Raw genomic sequence first — 27,590 nt, 5'->3', positions numbered from 1 at the left:
TCCAACTGTGGCTGAATGGGCAAGGGAAGTAAAATAAGATTAAGAGAAGTTACAGCAAGCGTATGTGAGTTTACACTATTAATGTGAAGTGAAAAAGCCCAAAGATTCACAATTTCACCTTTTCCAAGGAAGTTAAGTGGTAATGCGCTATAGAAGTCAGACTGGTTAACAAGGATGAATACATTTGAACAGCTGGTAAAATTAAGTTGTCACTGGAAACCTCGTGGAGCACTGGCATTTTGCATCTAAATGTCTTGATCATGAAGTACTCAGTTGTCAGGGTCTTGAGGATTTTCTTACTTTTCCATTTTGATTTGGCTTTCATAAGTGTCCAGCCAAAATTAGCTGCTCCCTGCATAGCAGCACGTGATGAGTAGATTTCTGTTGTACAGGAATAAGCACAACTGTAGAATGACCTGCACAGAGCGTAGGTTAACAACTTCTGCTTATTTATTGAGTTTAATATTTTAGGATAATTGGTTTTAAATGCTTACCTCAATGACAATGACTCATGAAGCTTTATATATTTTGGCAAGAAAAATGCAAGGGTTACAATACAACTGCTGGTTTGCTCTAAGGGTTTGTAGTGTTACAGATTGGTATGGCTGTTCTACCAGTAGAAAATTGTAACTACAGGATTAATAAGAAAGACCATTTGTATTAATTGGAACTGAGTGGACTGCAGAAGCAGGAAGAGGAACAGGAAACATTTTTATATCATGCAAAAGTTTCTTAAAAATTGCAAACATGGGAAAAGCATCAGCTGTAGCCAGGATAAGAAGATGCATTAAGGCAGTGGTTTGAGTCCATAAGAAGCATGCTTCTCTAGTTCAAGTACTTACAAAAGAGCATATTGATTAGATTTTCTTGTATTACTTCTTTGTTGTCACCAGCCACTGAAGACAATGGCAAAGCTCCACGATGGATTTAATGAAAGCTTTTTTTAAAAAACAAAACTTTTTTTCTTGTGGAATTGCTCAGCTCATCTCAAGCAATGTCCTAATATGCCAGATATTTGTTATTGAAACAGTTATTCCTTTTGCTTGGAGAAGACCAGAAAATACTGCATTGCTAAGAATAATTCCCTAGTACTTACACTACTCACAATTCACTTCCTGTGTAATTTTGTTTCTTGCAAAGACTGAACCCTTAAAATATTGGACCGTACATTAAATCTCCAACTGTGTAAAATTGATGATATATAACAAGAACAAAAAAAAGGTATGTGAATGAAAGTTTTTAGGTTTAATATAAACAGATTTTTTTATGGTTTTGGGCTTAATGTCTCATCTCCATTTAGTCTGAATGAAATTTGATTTAATACCTTTTTCCTCCTTAATGTGATTGTAATTTTTAATGTGCCCTGTAGAACAGAAGGCTTTTCTAAATATCCAAAATAATCCTCCTCCAAACCTCAATTTTTCTTGCTTACTGGTATTGAGGTTTTTTCTGTTTCAAGCAGTTTTCAACCAGAAAACTACATTAGTAGCTATACCAAGATTATTAGTCTAATGATTTCAATCCCAGTTTCACAGAATAGGCTTTGCTTATTTGTCTACACCTCTACTCCAGGTGTGTTTGTCTAACATCTCTTGTACCTGTCTCCTTCATAAATGACTGTGAAGAGCAAAAAGTTGCAGTGCAATGTCTTTTTAAGGTTTCTGGCTCAAGAATTTTCTATAGTGCCAGTGTGGGGATCAACTCCCTCCACCTCAACCATGTGCTTCACCCCAAGGGAATGTTCACCTGGTGCAGTGGGACATGAAGAGGAACTGTATGCTCACCTGCCAGCTGCTCTTCCATGGTTGTGCAGTGTGTCCTGGGCAGAGTGGACTTTTACAACTGGCCTTCGAACCTCAGCCAAATTATGTGAACCAGCTTGCTCTACAGTAGTAGTGTTGCTACAGTTGAAGACCAAAGAATAAGCTTCCTGATTCTCTTGTGCCTATTTGAACCTGCAGTTCTTTCTATTAGACTTGTGTCTGGGTAATGCACGCATTGACAGTGAAAAACAATTTTTGTCTCTTCCAGTACTCAATCTGCAGTGAGCCTTTAATTGAATTATCCAACCCAGGTGCCAGTGGGTCCTTATTTTTTGTAACTAGAGATGACGAGTTCATCATCAAAACAGTTCAACACAAAGAGGCTGAGTTTCTCCAGAAGCTCTTGCCAGGTTATTATATGGTAAGTAACTGAAGACTGTATTTTACCTGTATTTCTTCTGTTTCATGTCACACTTCTTAAGATTCAGTTTCATTTGTCTTGTAAACTTTCATTGGTTTTATCCGTATTTTTTGTAATATTTTTGATATTTTTACGTGCCTTTCAACTTTGTGCCCCAAACACCCAACAGAAAGAATACATTTAAGATAAGAATTACTGTTCTTTTAGCATTCAAGATGAAGCTGAATGTCATCATCTGATTTGATACCAAACTTTACTTATAATAAGCTAGTAACAAATAAAGGTTTCTAGATTTCTAATTCAATTTTTTTCTCCGTTTTATATTTGTCTACCCTCTGCATTTCACTCAGAGTGGACAAAGAAATTAGACCAGTCAGTTTCACTTTTGTTCCAAACTACTTCTGATTTCCATTTGTCTAAGTTTTACTTGGTTCCCTACCAAGCCCCAGACCCAACACCAAAATACCTCCAGCACAGTGCTAAGGAAAAAAAAACCCCATGAAAAAAACCAAACTAGCCAAACTTATATGAAAATAAATGTATTTATGTTATATACAACTATATACAGTTGAAATACCATGCACAACTCCAAGTAAAAGGAAAACGGAAGGGGGAAGGAAAAGGGAACAAAAACAAAATAAAATACACACGATCGATAACCCTCACACTCCTGCGGAAACAACTCGGTCATTTTGCACTAACCCTCACTGTGTAAAGCCTCATGGAGACAGGGTTTCTGTTTTTCAAATTCCAAATCAAGATAATGAGAACTACATTTGACCCAAATTTCTTCCAGCAGGTAGAATGCAAAGGTTGTTCAGATCAGAATAAATAAAGTCTTTGGGATGCTTTTAGGTTTGGCCAAGTCTACACTTTGATAGTATGCGAGAAAGAGAAACCCGGCATGAATCTAGTTACTGCTCTGCTCTTGGCATATATAAGTTCCTGGGAAAATGGCAGTGTTTATGCTAGCTTTCTGAAATAGAGACCCACAAAGCAGATCAACTGGTCTAAGAAACTGTGCTGAATAAAAAGTCATACACAGTTTTCATAGAAGTTTGTTAATGTCCTTTGCTATGAAAAAAACCCTTTCTTAAGCATGGAAGTTTACTGAAAGTAGACCTATCTAACAATATCTCTTTTGTTTTAGAATCTGAACCAGAATCCAAGGACTCTTCTACCTAAATTTTATGGGCTGTACTGCGTTCAGTCAGGAGGCATTAATATTAGAATTGTTGTCATGAACAATGTTTTGCCACGAGCATTGAAAATGCATCTCACATACGACTTGAAAGGCTCCACATACAAACGGAGAGCATCAAGAAAAGAGAGGGAGAAGTCCAACCCTACATTCAAAGACTTGGATTTCTTGCAAGATATACAGGAAGGGTTGTATTTTGACTCTGAAACGCACAGTGCACTAATGAAAACACTACAGCGGGACTGTCGAGTGAGTAAAAATTATTGGCTATTTAAATTTCTGTGTTTACATCTGCTCTAGATTTACCTTGGAAAAACAAAGAACAGAACATGGCTCTGTATGTTGCTTACTCCATTTGTTTTCCATGCTATTCAATGAGGGAGAACTATGGATGTCAGACCACTGTTGAAGCCTGTATTTTAGTTGAGCTTTTGGCATCTGAGATCATAGAATCATAGAATGGAATGTCCCTATACTTCCTGAGCACCAACAGGCCAGGGGCCATGAGCACTTCCCTGGGAAACTTGTTCCAGTGTTTGACCACCCTCTCACTACAGAACTTTTTCCTAATACCCAATCTGAACTTCCCCAATGCAGCTTTAAGCTGTTCCCTTGCACTCTATCACCAGGCACCAGAGATCAGCACCACCATTTCTGCCACTCTCATAAAGAAGTTGTAGACAGTAATGAGTCCCCCTACCTAGTCTTCTCTAAGCTGAGCAAATCTAATATCTTCATCTGCTCCTCACAATTCATGCCCTGTAGTCCTTTTACCATCTTTGTTGCCTCCTTTGGACAGGTATCCTCCTTACACTGTAGAGCCCAAAACTGCACACAGTACTTGCGGTGAGTCTGCGCCAGTGCCGAGTGTAGTGGGACAATCACCTCTTTCAAACCAGTTGGATGTACTGTGCTTAATGCACCCCAGGATACAGTTGGCCGTTTTGGCCACCAGAGCACATTGTTGACTCATTGAATTTATCATCTAGAAGTTCCAGATCTGTCCTCCCATTTCTCTGTATGTCCAGGATTGCACTGATCCACCTGTAGAAATAGAGATTAACACAGGAATGAAGTCCAGTAGATATTATGATGATAATGATGATGATGATTTCCACTAATTTGGAGATTTTAATTATTTTTCCTAAGGCACAATTAGCCCTGTGATACCATTGTTATGTATGATAATCTGTATGTAGAGCTGCAAGCTCAGTACCTCTTCACTAAATTGGCCTCTTTGTAAGTTAAGAAGAGCTAGGAATGAGAAGGCAGGCCTAGTGGCAGCAGTCTTATACATACCATTGCTCCTTGAGAGGACCTTGGTGAATGGAATCAGTTCCTGTTATGACAGAGAGAATTGTTGTAAAATAGGTTTCTACTCTGTAGCAAAGGTAAGAAAACATAAATTAGGAAAAGGGGGAGTTATCCAGGTTTCTGATTTTCCCAAGGTTCACAGGGTTGTGGAGAATAAAAATTGGCTTTGCCTGAGGGGAATCTTAAGAGTTTCATAATAAAAAATCAGAATGGGTGGGCTGAACTCAACACAGAAAAGGCATCCTGAATATCAGAGTTTGTTGTTCGCTGCCACCTGTGGTACAAGATGGAAAGCATTGTTTTTGCACATGACTAGAATTCTTTGTTTAATTATCACAGAAGTCTGCAATGCCTGGTGATTGGTTTGTAAAGCTGGGTGACCTAATGTTCAGCTACATATTCAGTGTGAGACATTTATCTAACACCACACATTGTTCTTTCTGTAGCTTTTTGCAGTGAGTATTTCCTGAGCTCCTGCCATGTGTGATAATGCAGAATGCATCAGTATGTCACATCTGAGGATATGGATGCCCTTTTGTGCATCCCCCACTTGTCCAAGGTTTCTTACCCAGTCAAAGCCTGGGAGAATCTATTATATAGAAAATAATAAATGGAATCTAAAAGAGAGAACTGGGCTGAAAAATAAAATCAAAAATCAGTCATTTATTTGTTACATAAAAGGGACTCTTACTGGTTCTTTGAAAGTCTAGGTAAATTCTTCCTACATGTTATTTCAGTGCTGAACTAATATAATTTTTTCAGTGTGTAATCTTAGATTAACAACTCTGAAGTTAGTCTAGAGTTTGTCAAGGCCCAGTTAAATTTTAAAATTATTAAAAGAAAAAAAGGAAATTATAGTAACCAGTATCTATACATAAATACACATACATACATTGAAGTATATGTCTGTGTGTGTCTGTAGATATACATACACATACTAGAAGTTATAAGTATGTAAAAAAAATTAACTTTTTTTTTCTATTCAAATAAGTTTTACTCTGTGTTATGAAACAAAGGGAGCAGACACTGCTATTTTTCATATAGCTGAATTTGCTCAACAAATGAAGTTGGATCTGACTACCTGCCTTGTACTTCCGCCTTTAGAAAGAGTAGAGATATTCCATCCATTTTGTCAAAGGGACTGTCTTGCCACTGGTTTTTACTGCCCACATGGCATTTGGATGGCTGGTCAGTGTGAGTGATAACTGATTAGGCTTAAAAACTTGTCATCTCTTTTTACTCTGTGGTGGGTTGACCTTGCCTGGACATCAGGTGCCTACCAAGCCGCTCTATCACTCCCTTTCCCAGCTGGACAGGGGAGAGAAAAAATAAGACGGAAAACAACTCAGAAGTTGAGATAAGGCAGTTTGATAAAGCTAAAGCGAAAGTTTGTGTCCACACAAGCAAAGAGAAAAAAAAATAGGTTTATTCTCTACTTCCCATCACCAAGCGATGTTCAGCCAGTTTCTGGGAAACAGGGCTTCAACACATGTAGCAGTTGCTACAGGCAAACACTGTAATTAAAAAATGCCTCCCCTTCCTCCTTCTTTCCTTAGCTTTTATATCTGAGCCAATGTCATATGGTGTGGTTAAATTGGGTCAGCTGGTCTTGTTGTGTCCCCTCCCAGGATCTTGCCCACTCCCAGTCCTTGATGAGGGGGAATGCTGGAGAGATAGCACTGATGCTGTGCCAGTGCTGCTCAGCAGGAGCCAAAACACTGGTGTGTTATCAACAGCTTTCTAGCTACCAGTGCAAAGCACAGCACTGTGAGGGCTCCTATGGGAAAATTAACTCCATTTCAGCCACACTCAATACAATCTCCACCCTTTATCCCATATGTTCCATTCCAGATTAAGCTATAAACTGCCCAGAGTGGTTACATTTTTTATTTAAGACTTTTTAAAAGCCTTTTGGTTCATTATAACCTCTAATTAACATCCACAGAAAAAGTCACACCCTCTTCTCTAAGAGAAATTCTTTTTAATTTAGTGAGAAAAATAAGATATTTTGGCAAAAGGTTTTTAAAGGCGTTAAAATACAACCAAGAAAAAAGCATTTCACTAAAACATTCAGCACAAAGACCCATTCCACAGGAAACATCCACTAAAACAATCCGTATAACAGCTTTAGTAAAACACAGTTCATTGGTTTTAAGTTACCCATAAGAGAAGGAAAAGAGTAAAAGAAACCTGATTAAAAGGTAAAGAAAGAGAGAAGGAGAGAAAGGAAAGGAAAAAATGGTTACCAACAGGATTCGATGATTCACATGGTGCTGGCTGGAGAGGGAGAAGAGAGAGAGAGGAGAAGAAGAGGGAGACTGCATGGAGTCTCATGTATTTATAGAGTTCAGTTTTCCTCCCAGGCAGGATATGCAGTCAGTGCCTTCTAGGCCAGAGTGAGTTGTGCTGTAGCCAGTCATAAGCTGCAGGGGTGTGGTGTGGTTGGGCTACCAGGCAGCTCTGCCTTGACTGACAGTCTGGCTACAGGGCCTGCAGCTCTACCGTGTGCTCGTGTGCTCTGTGTGGGCTGCAGGACTTGCCTTCTGACTCTGCCCTATGCCCTCAGCACAGGCCTGATGTGCAGGCCTTACCGTGGACTGGCAAGTCCAGGCCCAGCCCTTCCCCACATGCACACACACACTCACAGTGAGTTGGTTCTGACCCATATCAATAATTAAGTGAGATTTGGATCCAGAATCTCACACTGTATCATTTGCATCATACTCAGTCCTCACATAAGTTATATATCTTCTAACTTTTCCACTGTATTTATTTCTTAGTACAGAAATCCCTTCTTACCAACTACAACTTAAACTGTATCCTTAAACCATCTTTATACCCAAAATACAGATTTGTACGTTTTCATTAACTACTATCTCCCATCCTATTACATATGGATATTATTTTCCCATTTTGTGGGCTTCCTCCACCTTTCCAGATCCGTGATTTGAGCTCCATTCCTCAGGATGGGTGTTCAGGACAGGAAACGCAGCACAATCGATTAGTGAGTACCAACACCAGCCTGGTTTGGGTCATTGTTACCTACTCCTTGCTCCTCAGAAAATTCACTCTGAGTCAGTTTATATAATTCCTGTTACTTTATGTCCTGCAACATACAAATTACTTCACAGATTATTTTCCCCCCAAGGTTAAGTCTCCTTGAGGCACACACCAAGTCACCCAATCCCTCTGCATTATCCACCAAGTACACCCTGGTCCCTGAGCAGAGACAATCCCACAGATGGGTTTGCCTTTTCCCATGGGAGAAGAAACCCATACTAACCTCCCCAGCCACTTCCCCATTTATAGTACAGGGACCTTATTTCCTCCCACAGTGTGTAGGGGTTTGGTTTGAGCACGACCAGGGCAGTTGGGAGATCCCCTACTACTGACTACTAACATAGTCTTCAACAGTCCATTATACCTCTCAGTCTTCCCAGAGGCTTGTGGGTGATAAACTATATGATAGATCCACTCAATGCCATGTTTCTTTGCCCAAGAACTTATGAGATTATTCCAAAAGTGAGTCCCATTATCTGATTCATTTCTCTCATGTCACCACAAAATGTGCCTTTCAAGGCCTACAATAGTGTTTTGAGCAGTGGCCTGGTTTAGAGGATATGTTTCCAGCCAGCCAGTTGTTGCCTCCACCATGGTGAGTATGTAGGTCTTCCCTTGACTTGTTTGTGGTAGTGGTCCAATGTAGTCAATTTGCAAGGCCTCCCCATATTGGAAACCCAGCCACTGCACTCTATTCCAGGAAGATTTTACTCACCATGGCTTGCTTGATTGCCACACATATTCCACATTCATAAATAAGCTGTGTGATGGCCTCCACAGTCAGGTCCAACCCTCGATATAAGCCCATCTGTATATCGCATCTCTTCCTAGATGTCCTGATGTTTCATGGGCCCATCAGGCTATAAATAGCCCGTCCTTCTGCTCCCAGTCCAAGTCTACCTGGGCTATTCCAGTCTCAACAACCTTATCCACCTGTTTATTGTTCTGATGTTCTTCAGTGGTGTGACTTTTGGGTATGTGAGCATCTACCTGATGCACCTTCAGAGCAGTAGCCAAAACACTGATGTGTTGTAAACACCTTTCTGGCTACCAATGCAAACAGAGCACTGTGAGGTCTGCTGAGGGAAAATGAATTCCATCTCAGCCAGACCCAGTACATACTGTTACTCCAAAGTGAGAAAGTTAGTGTAGGCACTGGAATAAAGAATTTATTTAAGGAAGAAAATTTTTGATCTTCCCAGTATTTCAGGTCTAAGAAATTCACTTCTGTATTGCTTAAATTTGGATTATATTTTCATTGTTTATATTTGCAATCAGAATCAGGAAGCAATGGAGTTTTTTTCCTGCTTCTTTACTATGAAAATCCCTGGCTGGTAGCCCCTCTCCTCCTTAAGTTCCATCACTAATTTTGGAGGCCTGACAGAACTCACAAGTGATGACAAAGGTGGTGGTAGGGACCTGCTATGATATGTGTCTGCTATCATTGAATCGCCTACTCCATCCAGCAATGGGCCCTCATTTTGCTTGGTCAGCCTCTTCCCACTTGCAGTAGAAGCTTTTCTTTGACATCCCTTGTCAGTCTCAACTCTATCTGAGCTTTGACTTCCTTGGCAATAGCTGCCATCCCTACCTGCTGAGGCAATGTTTCTCCATTTTTATCTTGCTTAGTTAAACTGGTCTCCTGATGCATCTGCTCAGCTGACACAAAATATCTTGATAGGTGATATGGAGCTCCTCCCCAAGGGAATGGAGTACTGCAGTGGTGGACCACTGCTGAAGTATCAGTCCCTTCAGCACTGGTGGAGAGATGCAAGACCTGCCCAGTTAGAGAATGGAGTTGAGTAGGTTGTAATGATCTGTCATGGGCAATTGCCTCCAGTGGCCACTCCAGATTACCTGTTTTGGGACAGGCGCTGTTTGATAGCATTGTCCAGCTCCTGCATCCCTGGCTTGTTATGTTCACTCCCAAGGTGACAGGGTCTGAAAGCTCTGCTCGTAGACCATCTTGCAGTTTTTGCACCTTAACTAAACCAAGGCATGTAACATTACAGTGTTCCCAAAGATGTAGCATTCGTGAGTTTATCATACATACAATGCACACAATTAAAAAATTTGAACTAGCTTTCAAACTCCAGACTATTGCTGAGGCTTACTGTAGCTATCCTATCCTTGCCCGCAAGCACTATCATAGTTACTTTGGTGGGCCATGTGTGGAGACAGGGGACACATTATATGCAAATGGTACTAAAAGTAAATAATTTCATTTGCCTGAATAGCTTTCTTAAAAATCTTTGCTTTGAAGTGCTATTCACTTCAGAGTGCTTTAATCTGGAAAGCAAATGATCCTGTGTTTTGTGTAATGGTAATTACTGAGAGTGTTGGAAGCTAGTTTCAGTAGCTGTGATTTTTTTTTTTTAAGTAATCATGCTGCTAGCTACTCTGAACATTGTATAAAATTCTGATTTATTAAAGAATACAGCAGATTCTCCAATTTCCAAACAAAATTCTGCTCATGAAAGAGACCAAGAATTGAGTGTTATGGCATGTAAGCAAGTACTAAATAAAAAGAAAGTCACCAAAGACATTGAAGATGGTTTGAAGTGCATTTGAGGATTTCTTTCAAAGGAGCAGAAAATAAAACTCCACATCAATCTTAGCTGCTGTTGTGTTTTGTTATAAACACCTAACCCTGCAGAAATTGTTCTGATTCAGAGGAATAATTCTGTGGGGCAAAGGATAAGCTATGGCACTTAAGTGGTGCATTAGATACAAATAACATTAGCATGAATCTGTATGAGAAAGGCTAGAAGTGAATTGATGGTAGCATTCCATATTTCATAGCTGATACAGAATCAGGCATCCGTTATTATTTATTTGGTTTTTACTGGTGCTCTTACGCAGTTTAATAAATACAAATTACCTCTATTCTAGGTAGAAAGCATGTAGAAGACATCTATTCTGCTGGAATTCACAGTCCAAACACACAAGTAACAGAGTTGTCTTTTGCTCATTCCATGTTAAAAATGGAGATGGAGTTTTATAGAAGTATATGTCAAAAAATACTGTAGGAAGGCTATACTAGCACATCTCATAAGAATATGGTCTAGTGATTTGATTTTGAAGACACTCTTTGTATCTTCCCTGTAATCCCTTAACATACAGAAGAATTGGTAATTGCTTATTAGAAGAAAAAACAAAGGAAGTCCCTTTTAAAAGAGATGATATCATGGTTATACAGAGATATTATTCTACAAACTGTTTCTCATCTAGTTACCTGAGAAAGCATATTGATATAACTTTATACAAGAGACATGTATTCCAGGTGATCACAGGATTCTGCATTTGTAAGATGTTAGCGTGTGAAGCATACAGAGATATGGCATGTTCTTGAATGTCAGCTAGTCATAGGCAGGAATTTGGGATATTCTATTAATACTAACCCTTGTTTTGTTTTTCCAATTTCATCTGTTGCTGATTTCAAGAGAAAAAATAATTGAAAAGGGCTAAAAGTACGGGTGCATGTAAATTCAGTTAGCTCTAATAACTGGGTAGATGAAAAAAAAAGATTCCAAGTATTCTTCCTCATGCTCTTTACTTTGCTGTTAATGTCTACTTTGTAAGATGTTTACCTGTATGCACTCAGATAGCCTCACTTTGTCAGGCCCTAGTACTTCTCTGTCCTCTTCATAACACTTTTACAGGTATATAAATATCGTAGAAGAAAATAAATTATGCAAATTAAGCAGAATATATTTATTTATCCTGAAATGTGAGATAAAACTCCCCAGCAAAATGGCAAAGTTATCATATTCTAAAAACTGAAGTTAAAATTTATTCCCCACCTATTTAAAAACATGGCAAGAAAGTGGGCCAGAGTATATAAAAGCACTAGTGATTTTCATTTGTTACTTAAAAATAACTTGTTTTCTTAATGAATCATATTTGAGAGCTGTCCTGTAGACTCAAAACTGGTTCTTCTAAATTAACTTTGTGACCTTAGGGATCCTGTCACATTTAAAACTACATTAAGAAATGTTTTACACAAACAGACAAGACAACTCACTGTAAACCTGGGAATTTTGTTTTGCAGTAGTTAATTAGATTTTGTATCTATAGGAATGGTATTTTTTGAGCTATCAGCTAAAGTACTAATGACCTATGAGTAGGCAAAGTATGCGTGTGTCACAGTCTGATAATACTGGAATGTTTACTAAAGAGGATGAGTTATGAGATAGACCAAACTCCTCTCTCTCAGCAATTGTAAATTCAAAATTAAGGGGCTTTAATTGAGGAAGTGTGGAAAAGACAGAAGAAATAACAACCCTTTGTTAAAAGATATATGTCTGTTGGCAAAAACAGTAACAGAAGGCAAAAAAACTAGACAGTAATCCTAGGGAAAAAAAAAAAAGGTCTGAATGAATACTTCTCTGTCCTTTAGCACAGTCCTAATGGTAGCCTGCAGGGGGCGCCATTGGGTCACTGGAGGTGCAGGGCCTGCAGTTCTCAGTGGTGACCTGCAGGGGGCGCTGTGGGGCTCTGGCGGTCACCACGCGGGGAGAGAGTCTGGGGGCGGTCTGGGATCGTGGAAGAAGCCAAAAGGAAAAAGAAGACCCTTCCCCCAATGGGAGAAAGGCAGAAGGAAAAGCAGTTCACCCCTACGGGACTCACTGATCCCAGATGATGGTGTTCCAAGGCTCTCCCGTTCTCTCCCAGCAAACACAGACCTCTCCGATGAAAAAAAAACCCAGTAGGTCCCGGCGGGAGTCACGAGGCAGTGGCGGCGCAGGGACGGTGGTCAGGCCTCACCAGGACGAAAGAACCAGAAGGACTGGCTCCCAGGCTTTTCCTCCAGAAATGCCCGGACACAGTCTCTGTCTCCGTCCCGGCAAGAGAACTCTGCGCAGTCTGACCTGTCCTCTGTCCAGGCGCCCAGCTCCCTCAAATCTCCAAAACCTTCCCCCCCTCACTCCAGCATTCGATGGGCCATTAGCATGGAATGCAGCCTGGCCAGCCTTTTCTTTTGTAAGGCTAATTGATTCCCTTCCCCCTTCCCTATTTGAACTCTGTTTCTCTTACAGGGAAGCAGGGAAAGAAAAATTTCTCTCTCAGATTTATAACCTATAACAGCATATTTTATGATTTCTTATTGGGAATATCTTGTCCAGTATTCATGAAGGTGGAAAAGTAAGTTACTTCCCTCTGTAAATACAGCTATTACTTAGAATTGAGATTCAAATCATCTTCACCATTTCCTTTTTTACCTTTTTCCTTAAGGCGAGTCTTACTGCAGATGAGGAAACCAAAACTTTTCCTGATGGATTGTCTCAGTGTTGTTTCCCCAGTGGCAGACCACTTAATTTTTACAGTGTATTTTTGCATTAGAAAATTAAGAGAATTATTAGATGCCTCATAGAACTATTGTCAAGATTATTTAACTAATATCTAGCTGGAAGGTTGAAGTGTGTGAACCTAATTTTTCATCCGGTGGTCAGAGTAGGAGTTCAAGTGGTTTTTTTTTTCTCTCTGCTTAAAATATTTCAAGACATGAAGGACAAGATGCATTGCTGCTAAAATTTTAAATAAAATTAGAAACCAAGCAACGGAATTCAGCTTTTTGTATTATGTGATTTCCCTTCTGTTAATTTTAAATAGAAATTGAGCCTATTTATACCAAAATTGAATCTTATCAGTATTATTTTTATATAGTTTGATTTGTTATTGGGTTTGAGGGGGTTTTTGTTTTGCTTTTCATTTTTCAGATATTCAGTAGCAATGGCTGGAAATGGTCCTGTTGTTGGAAAAGTAAAAAGCACAGTTCCTTAGGGATACTCTCTACATTTGTCAAAATTTCATGCAGGTGTTGAGGAAGATTTTGAACAAAAGTATGTGGTTACCCTTTTTCATTTCTAAGTTAACATTAGAACGACTAATATATTGATACCTGTATAGCAAAGTATCTGTTACAGAAGCAATGAAAATTAAGCAAATTGTGGTCATTCAGTTTTTAAGAACAAAAAAATAATTTCAAGATGTATTTGTTATTGAGAATTGAATTGCTTTTGAGAGTCTGCATTTTAATTTTATTATATTATCAAATTTTTATCAATATTATGGACTTTTCTTAGGAAATCACATTTTAAAAGTGACTACCAAAGAAACCTGGAAAGATAAGGAAATTCAAAGTTGAAGACAAAAAGGGTCATATCTCCTAAGTTTGAGGTCTGAGTATTATTTACATCACTGCTGTTTTAGCCAGTTGCTGCAAAAGCTTTTTGGCATGAATACATATCTGTTTTGTGCTGAAGCAACTGTGATAGAGATATTGTATGATCAAATTTATTCACTGAATTTTCCAAATCCATTGGTAGTGTTTGTATTGTGTGTATGGTGTTTTTCTTCTCTTTTTTCTATCTCGAAGGATCCACACAGATTATTACTTAACCCAAATAATTTCAGTGACCCACTCTGCAGCATGTCCTCACAAGCAGTACCATTGACACAACTTAACAGAGTATTAAACTGCAGCATAGGACAGAAATAAAACATGGCATTGTGTGGCAGGGTGGTGGAAAAGGTATTAATCTTAGATGAAGGGCCTCTGTCACAAATGCTAGTTTGAGGAAAATGGACATGGCATAATGCTACAGATCTCTTGTATCTTTATATATTATCACTTCTGTAGTACCAATTGACATTACAATTTTCTCTTTACTTTTACAATCAGAAAAGGCATGGTTAGTTTTTGGAGTGTTAGTTAATATATTTTGAGAATTCATCCTACAATCTTCAAAAGGATGGCTGATGTAATCGCAAAATCTCTCCCAATGATTTTTGAGCAGTCGTGGGAATCTGAACATGTCCCAGCTGACTGGAAGCTGGTGAACATTGTCCCATTTCCAAGAAGGAGGACCAGAGAAGCTAGGGGCCTTTCAGTCTCACTTCAGTGCCTGGTAAAGTTAAGGAGAAGATTATTCTGGGAAGTATTGAAAAACACTTCAAAGACAACACAGCCATTGGTCATGGCCTCATGACAGGAATATGGTGCCTATCCAACCTGATTTCCTTTTATGACAAGGTAACTCACCTAGCTGATCAAGGGAAGCCAGTTGATGGAATCTTTTTGGATTTCAGTAAAGCTTTCAGTACTGCCTCTGACAGGATCCTGCTGGACAAACTGTCCAGCACACAGCTGGATAAACACATCATGTAGTGGGTGAGCAGTTGGCTCCAGATCGATCACAGAGGGTAATAGTTAATGGGGTAACATCAGACTAGTGACCTGTCACTAGTGGAGTTCAACAACTTCAACATCTTCATAAATGACTTGGATGCAGGACTGGAAGGGATACTAAGCAAGTTTGCAGAGGAAAGAAAACTAGGAGGAGCTGTTGACTCCCTCAAAGGCAAGGAGGGCCTGCAGAGAGACCTCAGCAAATGAGAGGAGTGGGAATCACCACCCATATGAAGTTCAACAAGGGAGAGTGCCGGATTCTCCACCTGAGGTGGGGCAACTCTTGATGTTTGTACAGACTGGGGCATGAGATGCTGGAAAGCAGTGCCATAAAAAGGGACCTGGGGGTACTGGTTGATGGCAAGTTGTATATGAGTCAGCAGTGCCCTGGCAGCCAGGAGGGCCAACCGTGTCCTGGGGGGCATCAGGCAAAGCATCACCAGCTGGTCAAGTGAGGGGATTGTTCCGCTCTGCTCTGCACTGGGGTGGCCTCACCTTGAACATTGTGTGCAGTTTGGGGCACCACAATATAGGAAAGATATTAAGCTCTTAGAGAGCGTCCAAAGGAGGGCAATGAAGATGGTGAAGGGCCTTGAGGGGAAGCCGTATGAGGAGCGGCTGAGGTCACTTGGTGTGTTCAGCCTGGAGCAGAGGAGACTGAGAGGAGACCTCATTGTGGTTTACAGCCTCCTTGTGAAGGGAAGAAGAGGGGCAGGCACTGATCTCTTCTGTGTGGTGACCAGTGACAGGACTTGAGGTAATGGCCTGCAGTTGTGTCAGGGGAGGTTTAGGTTGGATATTGGAAAATGGTTCTTCAGTGAGAGGGTGGTTGGACACTGGAAAGGCTCCCCATGGAAGAGGTCCCAGCACCAAGCCTGCAAGAGTTCAAGAGTCATTTGGTTAATACTCTCAGGCACATGGGAGATGGTCTTGTGCAGGGCTAGGAGTTGTATTGATGATCCTGGTTGGTCCCTTCCAACTCAGCAAATTTTGTGATGCTGTAATTCTGTTGAAATGGGAAGTGATTTGATGGGGAGGTGGTGATTCATTTTCTTGGAATGGATTTTTTCTAAACCAGATCCATTGCTAAGCATTGGCATTTGTGCACTTGTTTCTAAGAAATGCTTATTTTGTGAGTCAGTCTCTTATTTTGTGTTGATTTGATATAGCTCCTTATGTTGAAGAGTAATTATTGATTTGTTGTAAAGTCAGCTTCTTTCTGTTAATTCCTATGTCCTTTTTCCAAAATGCTTGTAGGAGAAGAAATTCTTCCTTGCATGGTTATCCTTTCACTACTTGCATGTCATAATCTTGTAAATTTTTGGTTTTAGTTTTTCTTGACCCCTTTATGAAAATAACCCGCTGACTTTTTTGCATGTTGTTTTGCATGGATAACAACATGAATGCAGATTTCTCTGTCGGATAGTGTGTGGCTTGGGCTGGCTGCATGTAAAATAAAAATGACATTTCATAGCAGAAATACTTGTTTTGCTCTGTCAGTCACTGGTTGAGATAGTGGAGTGTAACTATATCTAAGATGATTCACAGAACGCTTTAACACCTGATTGACTCTAAGAAAAGAAAATCTGAGGCATAGAGTTATTTTTTCATGTTCTGAAATGGCATACTTTCCGATGCCATTTTGCTGGGGTTTTTATGCAAAATAGTGCATAAGGCTTAAATCTGTGAGCGACACTTGCCATCTGGAAGTTGTCAGAGCAGCTTAAGTCAGCCTTGCCAGCAGTACTTGGTGACTAAGTGACAATGTTGTGTTAACAGAATCTGTGAAGGTAGTTAAATAACACCTGTATAAATACAAATGAGGTGAACAATTTAATGTCAGGTTGATGAACTGAAGGTTTACTTGTCGTTCGTTATCAAATGCAACACTTTCTTGTTAGTACACAGCATGATTAAGATTATATTGCTGAAATCTCACAGTGCCATTTTGCTAGCAAGGTACATTTTAGGGTGGTTACATGAGCACAGACTCAATTTCTCTCACTTTAACTACAAAAGTAGTGTATTTCTGGTAGTTAATGTCAATTTCTAGTGATTTCACATAGATGGCATCAGGTGTTTTACAGGTCTTTCTCCTTTTGCTATGAATACTTTTGCTACGTAATACTGTGATTTATTTGAGTGTTTTTTTCATTAGATTAGGTTATCATTTTGGTGCCTTTGTAGCAAAACTTGCTGTATCTTAAAAGCAGTTCTTTCTAAAATTGTCAAAGGTGTCTCCAAGTAAACCTTGGCTTGGGAAAAAGCTTGTGCTTTTTTCATGTTCTCATAGAATGCTGCATGCCCAGAAATATCTTAATGTGCTGCATTTTGTAACTTGTCCTCAGCAAACCAGATTGTTTTTTACAACTGTGTGTGGAAAACGTTACCTACACATTTAAAAATTTTCACAATTTGGTATTTTAAATATTCATGAAGATACATATGTGAGAACTCTTTGGATATATTCAGCTGGAAATCCCACAGATTAAGTAAAATTTCTGTCTTAATACAGGCTGAGAGTTTGACACAAAGTAAGTTTTTGTTGAGTGCTGATTCCTCCTTGTTATTCTGGTAATTATTTCTTGTCAGAATTTTCATCAGAAACAGATGGGGAGTGAAACATGCTTTGATGTGTTCAAAAAGGTGCATTTGCATAAGAAGTGGTTGGTTTGGTTATCAAATTTCTAAGGGGAAGTCATCAGAACTGTACATCAAACCTGTAGGCAGACAGAGAGCCACATCATGTTATAATATCTTAAAGAGACTTTGTTGAACAGGACAGTCCTACCTCTGAGTAGGGCCATGAACAGACTATCTGGGGGGCAGGGGTTACAGTTCATATGCTACGTGCTATTTGTAAGAATCTGTAGTGCAGTTAATCCATTGGATGTGCAGGTGTTTCAGTCTCCTAATGAACTAGAATAACAAAATAGCTACTTGTTCTTATTATGCTTTTTAGTAATCCTATGACAAAGTCATAAATTGTCAAAGAACAGTCCATTGTATTGTACAAGTATTATTAGTTTAAGTGTCAATGGTGAATTGATGCAGTCAGAAAGACTAATTTTATCACATAAGAGGTCCCTGTGGACGAAGGAGCAGCACATTACACCACAGCCTTCCATGAAGTTACATCCAGTCCTAGACATAGGTTATCTAATTAGTGCAGTAAAATCATGTCTCTAATGTGATCTAATTCAAAAGGCAGTAAGGAATAGGTTGAAGACAGAGGTGTCAGCAGTAGTTTATAACTGTAAAATAAAAATAGCAGTAGTTTTTCCAAACCTGACTAGGTGCGGTAGTCTGGCTTTGCATAGACAGTGTTGCTTACTGTACTACTAAGGTGTTATTTTTCAGCTTACCCACAATCTGCTTTCAGTATTTGATGGCAAACATTCGCTATTTCCTTTTTTTTAAGAAATTCTGAGTAAAGGGTAGCAAAAGTAAGCAGTAAAGAAAATTTTAGAACTTTTTGGCACCAAGTGCCTTTGTACCTGTTAGCCATGCTGTTTTTGCAATTTATGATCATAAACAAGGAAGTTACTAGCCACCAGCATTCCCACACAATGCACAGTACAATTTTAGGATCTTATCGTATGGTAATTTCGAATACATATTTTTGTTGTGGCTGAAATCCTGTGTGAGATCTGTCATCAGAAGGTGCTGTGGGAGTACCAAGGGGATACATTAACAGCCTTTTTCTTGTTCCATTTGAACTAACCTGCCACAGCGCAGAATTACTTTGATCAAGAGCAAACATACCACGTCTTCTAAAGTCACCCCTTGTGTTTGGAAATCAGAATGAGGCTGTGCCTTTCTGCACTTGGATTACAGTGTGTTATGTTTTGTTTCTTCACTATTCTGGTTATCTGAGCAATGAGGTTTTTTGCTACAATTAGGGTTAGTGGTGTATAAACCTTATGGTAAGATATACAGATCAACTGATTTAGTATGCATCCATACTAAGTTAATGATTTACTGCCAATTATGTTTTAAACCTGTGGAGGTGCTGAAACTGCCCTTTTCTTTTTCATAAGAGAAGGAATGTTTCTACTTAACCATCTCAGTGTTTTGTATAAAAATATTTGTACTTGGATAATCTTCATCAAAATTACATACCTGGACTTAGTGCTCTGTCATTTCTGCAAAATCACATTTTGTTCTTGTTCATGTAAAAATATATACTGTTGCCTCTTGATTCTGTACCAAAAATTACATTACCATTATCTTAGGACATTATGTGTCAAAATGCACCATGAATCATTGCTGAGCTGCATGAGGTAAAGGAGAGGTGAGTGGCACAGCAATATCCCTCCTGGTTTTTACTAGTTTTTCTCCCTCCACTTAGCACTGCTGTTATGTAAGATATTTAACACAGTTGCTGTCTGCAAACAGTTTGGTTATATTACTAGATGTGATCACAGCTTGTTTTAGTTCATGTTTAGATATTGACTTGAACTGTATTTTGCCTTTCAATGGCAGCATCCCAGACTTCATAACAGTGTAGCTGACTCGAAACTCTTGACAATACAGGTATATGAGAAAAGAAAGGGGACTTGCCTACTGATAGAGACAAAAATGATTGGTAGAGCTAGAAGAGAAGGCTAGTTAATTAAGTCATACTTCAGAAGTAAAACTTGTGTTTGAGTTTAGATAGGCCATATTTACCTAATGGAGAAGTGCATGATTTTTGTACTCATATCCCGTCAGCTGTTAATAAGAGGGTGGGAGCAAATGCTTTTTTGACACTTGAAAGTTCTCAAAGAACACACTCTCTATTTTAAACAGAAGGTGGAGAACAGATAGAGAGTAATATAGGCAAAATATAGAGTAATATAGGCAAAATGCTCAGTAAGGTCTGGAACATGCATTAGAGATTACTTTAAAAAGTCTGTACTTCATAAGTATATGATGGAGCTATTAATTGATTATTTGCTATCAACAAAAAGTGCTGCCTAGAATTATCTTCCTTGTCTACAAAATAATATCAGGTTACATTTCAGCTATGCATCTTTCTTTTGCACTTATAACAAGAACATTGAGCTAAATAGATAACTAGCACTATGACTTGTGTGGGATAGTAAAGGATTTTTAACTATAATTTCACACATTTTCCTTACAAGACAAGCTTGTGCCTTGAAGGTATGATTTTGCTTAGGTTTGAAAAATGCTGCTGTGTAACTCTTCTTTTTTTCAGTATAGCCTTTTCTTCTTTGTTGGTAGGTCCTAGAAAGTTTTAAGATCATGGATTACAGTCTGCTACTGGGAATCCACATACTGAACAGTGACATGAAGGAAAAAGAGGAAGAGGGTTCCCAAAGTGCAGCAGACACAAAACGTCATGGAGGGCAGAAAGTTCTCTATTCCACAGCCATGGAGTCTATACAGGGCCCTGGGAAGTCAGGGGACTCTGTCACCACAGAGACAACAAACACGTAAGTGCCATAACCTGCTCTTAAGGTTACTATTAAAACTATTAACAGGCAAAACATTCATGAGTACACTGCATTTCAGAAATTGAAAGATTGAGCCTTTTTGTTTGTTTTCCAAAAGCTGCATCATCAAGATTTGCCACAGAGCATGAAATTAAAATGTTGATTAATAGATTGATCATCTTTAAATACATGATAGCAAATTTGGTTAGTTCAGAGTGACTTATGTATGCACAAATGCATTCTTTTGTAAAAGAGATGTTATAAGACAGCTATTACAAGAGTCCCTACTATAATCTAATTTTAATTGGAAGCAGCATGGTGAGACATAAGCAAAAATTATTTGTTCACATTGACATGGATATTCCTACAGTGGTCATTTTCATCTTGAAGTAGTATGCTCAATACATAGAATGGTATCTTCAGCCACCGAAGTGCAGTCATATATGATATTTCCTGAGATTAAGAACTGCTGCTTTCGTCTTATTTTTCTGTCTAGTAAAAAGTGCAGTAGAAATTTGATTATATAAACAATAGTTATTTTATTTCCCTTATAATATATTAAGTGCTCGTAAGTACATTATCTTCATCATTCAGCATTGTATATACCTTCATTATAATGAGAATTTAATTTTAAATTCAGGATCTACTTTTCTCCTGTGTAGGTAAATACCAACCAATGATATAGAAATGTGCTTAAACCCACAGCAAACAAATGGGAGAATTATGATATTTAGCATTCGTAGAGAGTTTTCAGATGTTCAGAGCTCTAGAATATAAATTAGAAAGAGCTTTATTTTACTCAGCTTTTACAGCTCACTCACATTCACACAGAAGATGGTCAATGCTATGGTGCATCGTATGGTGGTAGAGGTGTTGTGTTGGCAGTTTTGAGGGGTGTTGGGAAAGTTGATTATATAGGTCATTCCAGAAAGTGTTCATAGATGGAAACCCACCCTGCGTTCCACATCACTTGAGCTAATATAGATCATATATAATATATACACATATCCTGAGAAGTGTAGTGAAAGCCTACTGCAGCAGTAGGGTCCTTCCTTGGCTCCTTGCACTATGTCCTCTCTCATATTGACATAACTACTAGTGGGACAAACCTCACTTAGGTGGATGAAACTAAGCCTAGATCTTACAGAAAAGACCCCTAGGTCAGTCTTCTGCTGTGGTTCATTGTAAGGCTATATAAAGAAGAGGATGAGAATGGATACCCAGCAGCAATAACTGCTGCTTGCACTGTGTTTAATTTCTAGTCATAACTTCCAGGAAAAGCTGACAGAGTATCGTTTTGTTAACTGTTTAACACTTCTGAATGTCTGACCAGTTAAGTGAGCTGTAGTTCATGGTAATGGGATTTTACAGTAAGTTAAACTTCACTGATTCTTACAAGGTTTCCTTTATGCCTAGAATAATAAAAAATGTGTTTCCCTCTGCCCCTACTCCCCCCACCACAACCTGCTACCACCCCACCCCACCCCCCTTCCTATGCCAAAAAAAAGAGAAGGTTTAATAGTTGGTAACCAGGCCTCTCTTGTTGCTTTAGTGGCAGAATGGGGAAAATACTCTCAACTATGTCTTTGATAGCTGCTTTAGTTTTTTGTTTCTCAAACTGCTAAAAATTATTTAGAGGTACTGCATGAGCTGCATCCTCAGTCACTTTTACTTCTGGTTTTGTAGTGGACTCGTGAATGTGAACAGAAGCTGATGAACTGAAAATTGGATTTCTGGTTCTAAAACAATGGACTCTTTTTTCTAGGTGGTGGAGTAGGAAGAGAGGGTCTTAGGATGAACATTCTTATTCTTTAAGGTCATGGCTGAGAAAATACCTGGGACCGACTGGAGGGCCATGTAGTTAGGATACTCAGCTTGATGCTGTTGTTTTTTCTGTCACTGATCTGTATGTAAAGAAATTTTGGAAAAGCACATTAATACATAATTTACATAATTAATATATAATCTAACTAGGTTTTTTTCTATTTCTCTTAGAATGGGAGGTATTCCTGCAAAAAACCATAAAGGAGAAAAGCTGCTTCTATTTATGGGTATTATTGATATTCTCCAGTCTTATAGGTAAGTTGAATTTTGAGTTTTCATTGAATAAGCTATTCTGAAGTTACTTATAAATGTAAAAATTTTATAAAGCAGTTCTGATTTTGTTTTTACATGCTTAGGTTAATGAAGAAGCTGGAACATTCTTGGAAAGCTCTTGTTTATGATGGAGTAAGTAGATTTCATTATTTTTTTAACTGCTAATATTTTAGCTAATGGAACTTTGATTTATATTAACCAGAAAAAAGCTAGCTCTGGTATATTTGTAGTCTAACATCACCATGTGGTTTGGGCTGTTTCTGAAATCTTCACATGTTCTGATTTTATTTGTTGAGCTTTCAAAAAACAACTAATATTATCAGCTTGTCCTTTTAACTTACATAAGACCAGCCACTTAGCAGGACATTGATGGATCTGAAACTGAAAAATACACATTGTATGCAAAAACACATTTCAAATAATTGGAAGATTTTGCAGAATATAGTTGTATAATTCATAACTCATTATTTCATAAATTGAATACCTAAAAAAAGTTCTAGAAAAATCAACCTTTAAAAGGGAAACATTGTTATGATTCACTACTTTTGAGTATGCCTGAAATATATAATACAGTTCACCTGAGATGTCCAGCTTCTTTTCTTGACACTTTGCTTGTGATTTACTTATGGAAAATGTGACTGAGACCTTTTTCAATTTCACAGGACAGTGTTTCAGTTCACCGACCAAGTTTTTATGCAGACAGATTTTTAAAGTTTATGAGCACAAGGGTTTTCAAGAAAGTCCAAGGTAAGCAAGTAGTGATTTTACTCCTTTTATTATTATTACTATATAACGCTCCTGCCTTGGCAATAAAATAAGCCTTTCTTCAACATCATGTACCATTTTCATAACTCCAGAGAAGAAATTCATTTGGGATAATCAGTTAGGATTATACTCTAATAGTAAAATTACAGATAATTATTTGCTATGTATTTTTGTCACATCTGGGGCATCTGAAGGTAAAAGAGGTTCCTATATATTAGCATTGATATAAAGATAAATAAGTTTTATGATCTAATGATATGTCCAATCCTGTATCTGGTATTTGTAGGAATATCTACATTGATTTTAATTTATTTAATTTGCAAAAATAAAGATTTTTTTACATGCCACTGTCAGCATGTTTCAAAAATGAAGTATTCTTCCCTTTAATGTGCATTTTTCCTGTGTTTTATGAAGGGAAAAATATCCAAAGTTGGATATTAATAAAATCTCTTGTCTTCATCACTATCAACCATTTCTAGTTTCCCCCTCTGCCGCGGTCCGAAAGGGGGAAGGGGCCGTGGCACAGCACGGGTTCAGGAGACAAGGCAGAGTGCAGGTAGAATGCTTTATTCAAGCGTGCACGGGATTCGTTATCAGCTCCTGCGGGGAAAGGGCCAGAACATGAGGGGGAACAAATCAGGATAGGGACACAGGCAAAAGGGGAAGGAACGTAGGAAGAACCGGGGAAGGAAAGGGCGAATGGAGGCTGTCTCCTCTCTGCAGCCTCTCCAGCCAATCAGCAGGGAAGCAGGGAAGTGGATAAGCCTGCGCATGCCCGGGAGATACAAATTCCGGGGAAACGCGCAATGTGTATATACATAATAACTGCAAAGTCTGTATCATAAAGTCCTTTCAATTGATGTACACCTTTTTCGACTTCTTAAATTGTTCCCATTCTGATTCCTCGTCCTTCACACCCCTCCATTTCTCCTTCTTAATTAATCTTTTAATTAATTCCCAAGGGTAAGATACATATGACTGTTACCTACTTACAGGGTGATGTGTGATGGATGGCAGGTGACCACCGAGCCACTCTATCACTCCCCCTCCTCAAATAGATGGGGAGAAAATGATAACAAAAGGCTCTTGGGTCCAAATAGGGACAGGGGGAAATCACTCACCAGTTGCTGTCACAGGTAAAACTGACTGAATTAAGGGAAATTAGTTTATTACTAATCAACTCTGAGTAGAGTAATAAGAGATAAAACAAAATCTTAAAAACAGCTTCCTCCCCCTCACTTCTTCCCAGAGTTCTCTTCCTCTTCCCCTAAGTGGCACAAACTTTGTCAATGTTAGTCCTTCAATGGCTGAAGTTCTTCGCACGCTGCTCCAGCGTGGGTCCCACATGGGTTCACAAGTCCCAGCAAACCTTCTCCAGTGTGGGCTCCTTTCTTCTCAGGACCGCAGGTCCTGCCAGGATCCTGCTTCAGCATGGGGTCCTCTCCATGTGATCACAGCCTCCTTCATGCATCCACCTGCTGCAGTATGGGCTGCAGATGGATCTTTGCTCCACAATGAACCTCAGTGGGCTGCAGGGGGACAACTGACTCGCCATGGGCTGCACCATGGGCTGCAGGGGAATCCCTGCTCCAGTGCCTGGAACACCTCCTTCCCCTCCTGCACTGACCCTGGTGTCTGCAGAGTTGTTGCTCTCATGTATTCTCACTTCTCTCCTCCAGCTGTACACACACACCACCTGCATCTTAAATACACTTTCCCAGAGATGCTACTACTCTCACTGATGGGCTCAGCTTTGGCCAATGGCAGGTCCCTCTTGGAGCCAGCTGGCATTCGCTGTATCAGATATGGGGGAACCTTCTGGCAGCTTCTCACAGAAGCCAACCCTGCAGCCCCCTTCCTCTACTACAAAACCTTGCCATTCAAAACCAGTACACAGGGGGGAGAGAAAAAAAAAGCAAAGAGAAACCCACCATTGTTACAGAGGGACATTTCTACCAAGGGTTGTCCAAAGGCTTAAGTCTAAGTCTTGCAGCAGTAATTTAACTATTGATTGTCACTTCTCTCAAACAAAATTAATTGATTTCTATAACTTAAAGTAGACCCTGAAATTGTAGATCTTGGGAATGGAGGGAAAACCGATCCTATGTAGGTGAGTTCTTGTATGTTGTGTTTTAAACCCAATGGGCATCTGAGCCCCAAACAGACAATCACTCATCCAAGTGGAATGGGGGAGAGATATGGAAGGGTAAAAGTGAGAAAACTCTTAGACTGAGATAAAGATAGTATAATAGGGAAAGCAAAAGCTGTATGTGAAAACAAATTAAATTCAGGAATTCATCCACTCTCATAGGCAGTCAGATGTTCAACCATCTCTGGGAAAGCCAGGCTCCATCACATGTGACAGTGACTTAAGAAGACAAATGCCTTAATCATGAATGTTTACCCCTTGCTCCTGTTTACCCCATCTTATATTGCTCAGCCTGATGCCATGTGGTCTGAGTTATTCCTGTGGTCAGCTGAGGTCAGCTGTCGCGGCTGTGTCCCCTCACAACTTTTTGTGCACATCCATCTCTTCACTGGCAAGGCAGTGTGAGAAACAAGCACTGCTCAGCAATAACTAAAACCTTCATGTGCTGCTAATACTGTTCTTGTCACAAATCCAAGACACAGAACCACAGAGCTACTATGAAGGAAATTAAGTCTGTCTCAGCCAAAACCAGTGCACTGTTTTAAGAGTCCAAACTGCCTACCATGTAGGCATATGAAGTTAGAGTTCAGCAAAAAATATTGGAGAAATATCTATCACATTTTGTTTCTTGATTCCAAACTGAAACGAACAAATTAATGTTGTCTTATCCCCATGTAGTAAGCAGTAGGGATATTTTTTCATAATCTGGGTACAACTACAAAGCAAACCAACAGAATTAGCAAGCACTCAGGAACAGATTTATTTTCAGACTTGCTGCATTTAGCCTGAGTTTGATAATTAACAGGGGAAAATTACCTATCATTCAAGAATACACATCTTGAACATAAGATCACATGTTCATATCTGTCTTGAATTGTAGTTCCTCTGGGCATGATAAGTTTATTCATACTGCACAAAAAAAAAAAAAATCAAGGTTTAGAGACTCACCTTGATACAGGCTTCTTCCATCAAAAGTTCAGATCAGGTTTTCTTTTCACCTAAATTTTTACCACTGTAAGTCAGTATTTTTCAGGCTGTACTGGCCTTTGTTTGCCTGCATGTTGCCTAAAGATAATAACACTTTTCTAAAGATCAGTTGAATTTGTGAAACTCTCACCCTGTCCGTGAAAACGAATGTTAGAGACATGGCAGAATAGAATAGCATACATGATTAAATCTAAAAGTTCAAGAAAGAAGAGAGAAAACTGATAGTGCAGCAAGAAAGCAGAGAGTAGCTGTAAAGTGAAGGAATCCTTAGAAAAGAAAGAGAGAATTTGAATTAACCCTAAGTAGTGATTCCCTATATGCATGATATGTTATGACCACTTTTTAGGAAAATAAGTCTTTTTGGGAGTCTTATAAATATTAATGAATTGATGGATAATTTCTCTATGAGTTGATCAAGCTACTGAAAGGAAATTCAGTCTGAAGCATTGCAACTGCAGAGAAGGAGGGTGATGAGGAACAAAAGAGGCCCTGAAAAGCTTGAGAAGCATACTCATGGGAACCTCATGAGGTTCAACAAAGCCAGCTGCAAGGTGCTGCACTGGATCAGGGCAGCCCTCTTTGTCAATACAATATGGGGGCAACCCCCTTTATCAATACAGTCTGGGGGATGAACAGATTGAGAGCAACCCTGCTGAAAAGGACTTGAAGGTGCTGGTGAATTAGAGGCTGAGCATGACCTGGCAATGTACACTTGCAGCCCAGAAAGCCACTTGTATACTGGGCTGCATCAAAAGCGACGTGGTCAGCAGGTTGAGGAAGGTGTTTCTGCCCCTCTGCTCTGGTCTCGTGAGACTCCACCTGGAGTGCTGCACCCAGCTCTGGGGTCCCCAGAACAGGAGGACATCGACCTGTTGGAGCGAGTCCAGAGGAGGCCACCAAGATGATTAGGAGGATGGAGCACTTCTTCTGTAAAATCAAGCTAGGTGTTGTTCAGTCCAGAGAAGAGAAGGCTCTGGGGGACCTTGTAGCAGCATTCCAGTACCTAAAGGAGGCTTACAAGAAGGCTGGAGAGGGACTTTTTACAAGGCCATGTAGTGGCAGGACAGGAGAGAATGGCATTAAGCTGAAGGAGGGTAGATTTAGATTAGATATTAGGAAGAAGTTCTTTACAGTGAGGGTGGTGAGGCACTGGAATATGTTGCCCAGAGAAACTGGGGATGCTCTATCCCTGGAATTGTTCAA

General features: G+C 39.3%; 1 protein-coding gene across 6 annotated transcripts in view; it reads left to right on the top strand.

The window, feature by feature from the left end:
- Positions 1-27,590, top strand: part of PIP5K1B (phosphatidylinositol-4-phosphate 5-kinase type 1 beta) — a 105,177-nt gene that overhangs the window by 58,254 nt on the left and 19,333 nt on the right. For 5 of the 6 annotated variants that reach the window (XM_027634842.1, XM_027634838.1, XM_027634843.1 and 2 more), the window contains 7 exons: positions 2,032-2,184; positions 3,335-3,634; positions 20,178-20,389; positions 22,385-22,468; positions 22,570-22,618; positions 23,149-23,233; positions 23,731-23,796. In XM_027634842.1, coding sequence (XP_027490643.1) covers positions 2,032-2,184; positions 3,335-3,634; positions 20,178-20,389; positions 22,385-22,468; positions 22,570-22,618; positions 23,149-23,233; positions 23,731-23,796 — 949 coding nt within the window. The remainder of the gene's footprint in view (positions 1-2,031; positions 2,185-3,334; positions 3,635-20,177; positions 20,390-22,384; positions 22,469-22,569; positions 22,619-23,148; positions 23,234-23,730; positions 23,797-27,590) is intronic. The other variant, XM_027634844.1, reaches the window with a different exon arrangement.

This window comes from Corapipo altera, unplaced genomic scaffold (genome assembly GCF_003945725.1).
Source record: "Corapipo altera isolate COAL_440 unplaced genomic scaffold, ASM394572v1 61411, whole genome shotgun sequence".
NCBI lineage: Eukaryota > Metazoa > Chordata > Aves > Passeriformes > Pipridae > Corapipo > Corapipo altera.
Note: the sequence above shows the minus strand (reverse complement) of the source record. Positions and strands in the feature narration are given on the sequence as shown.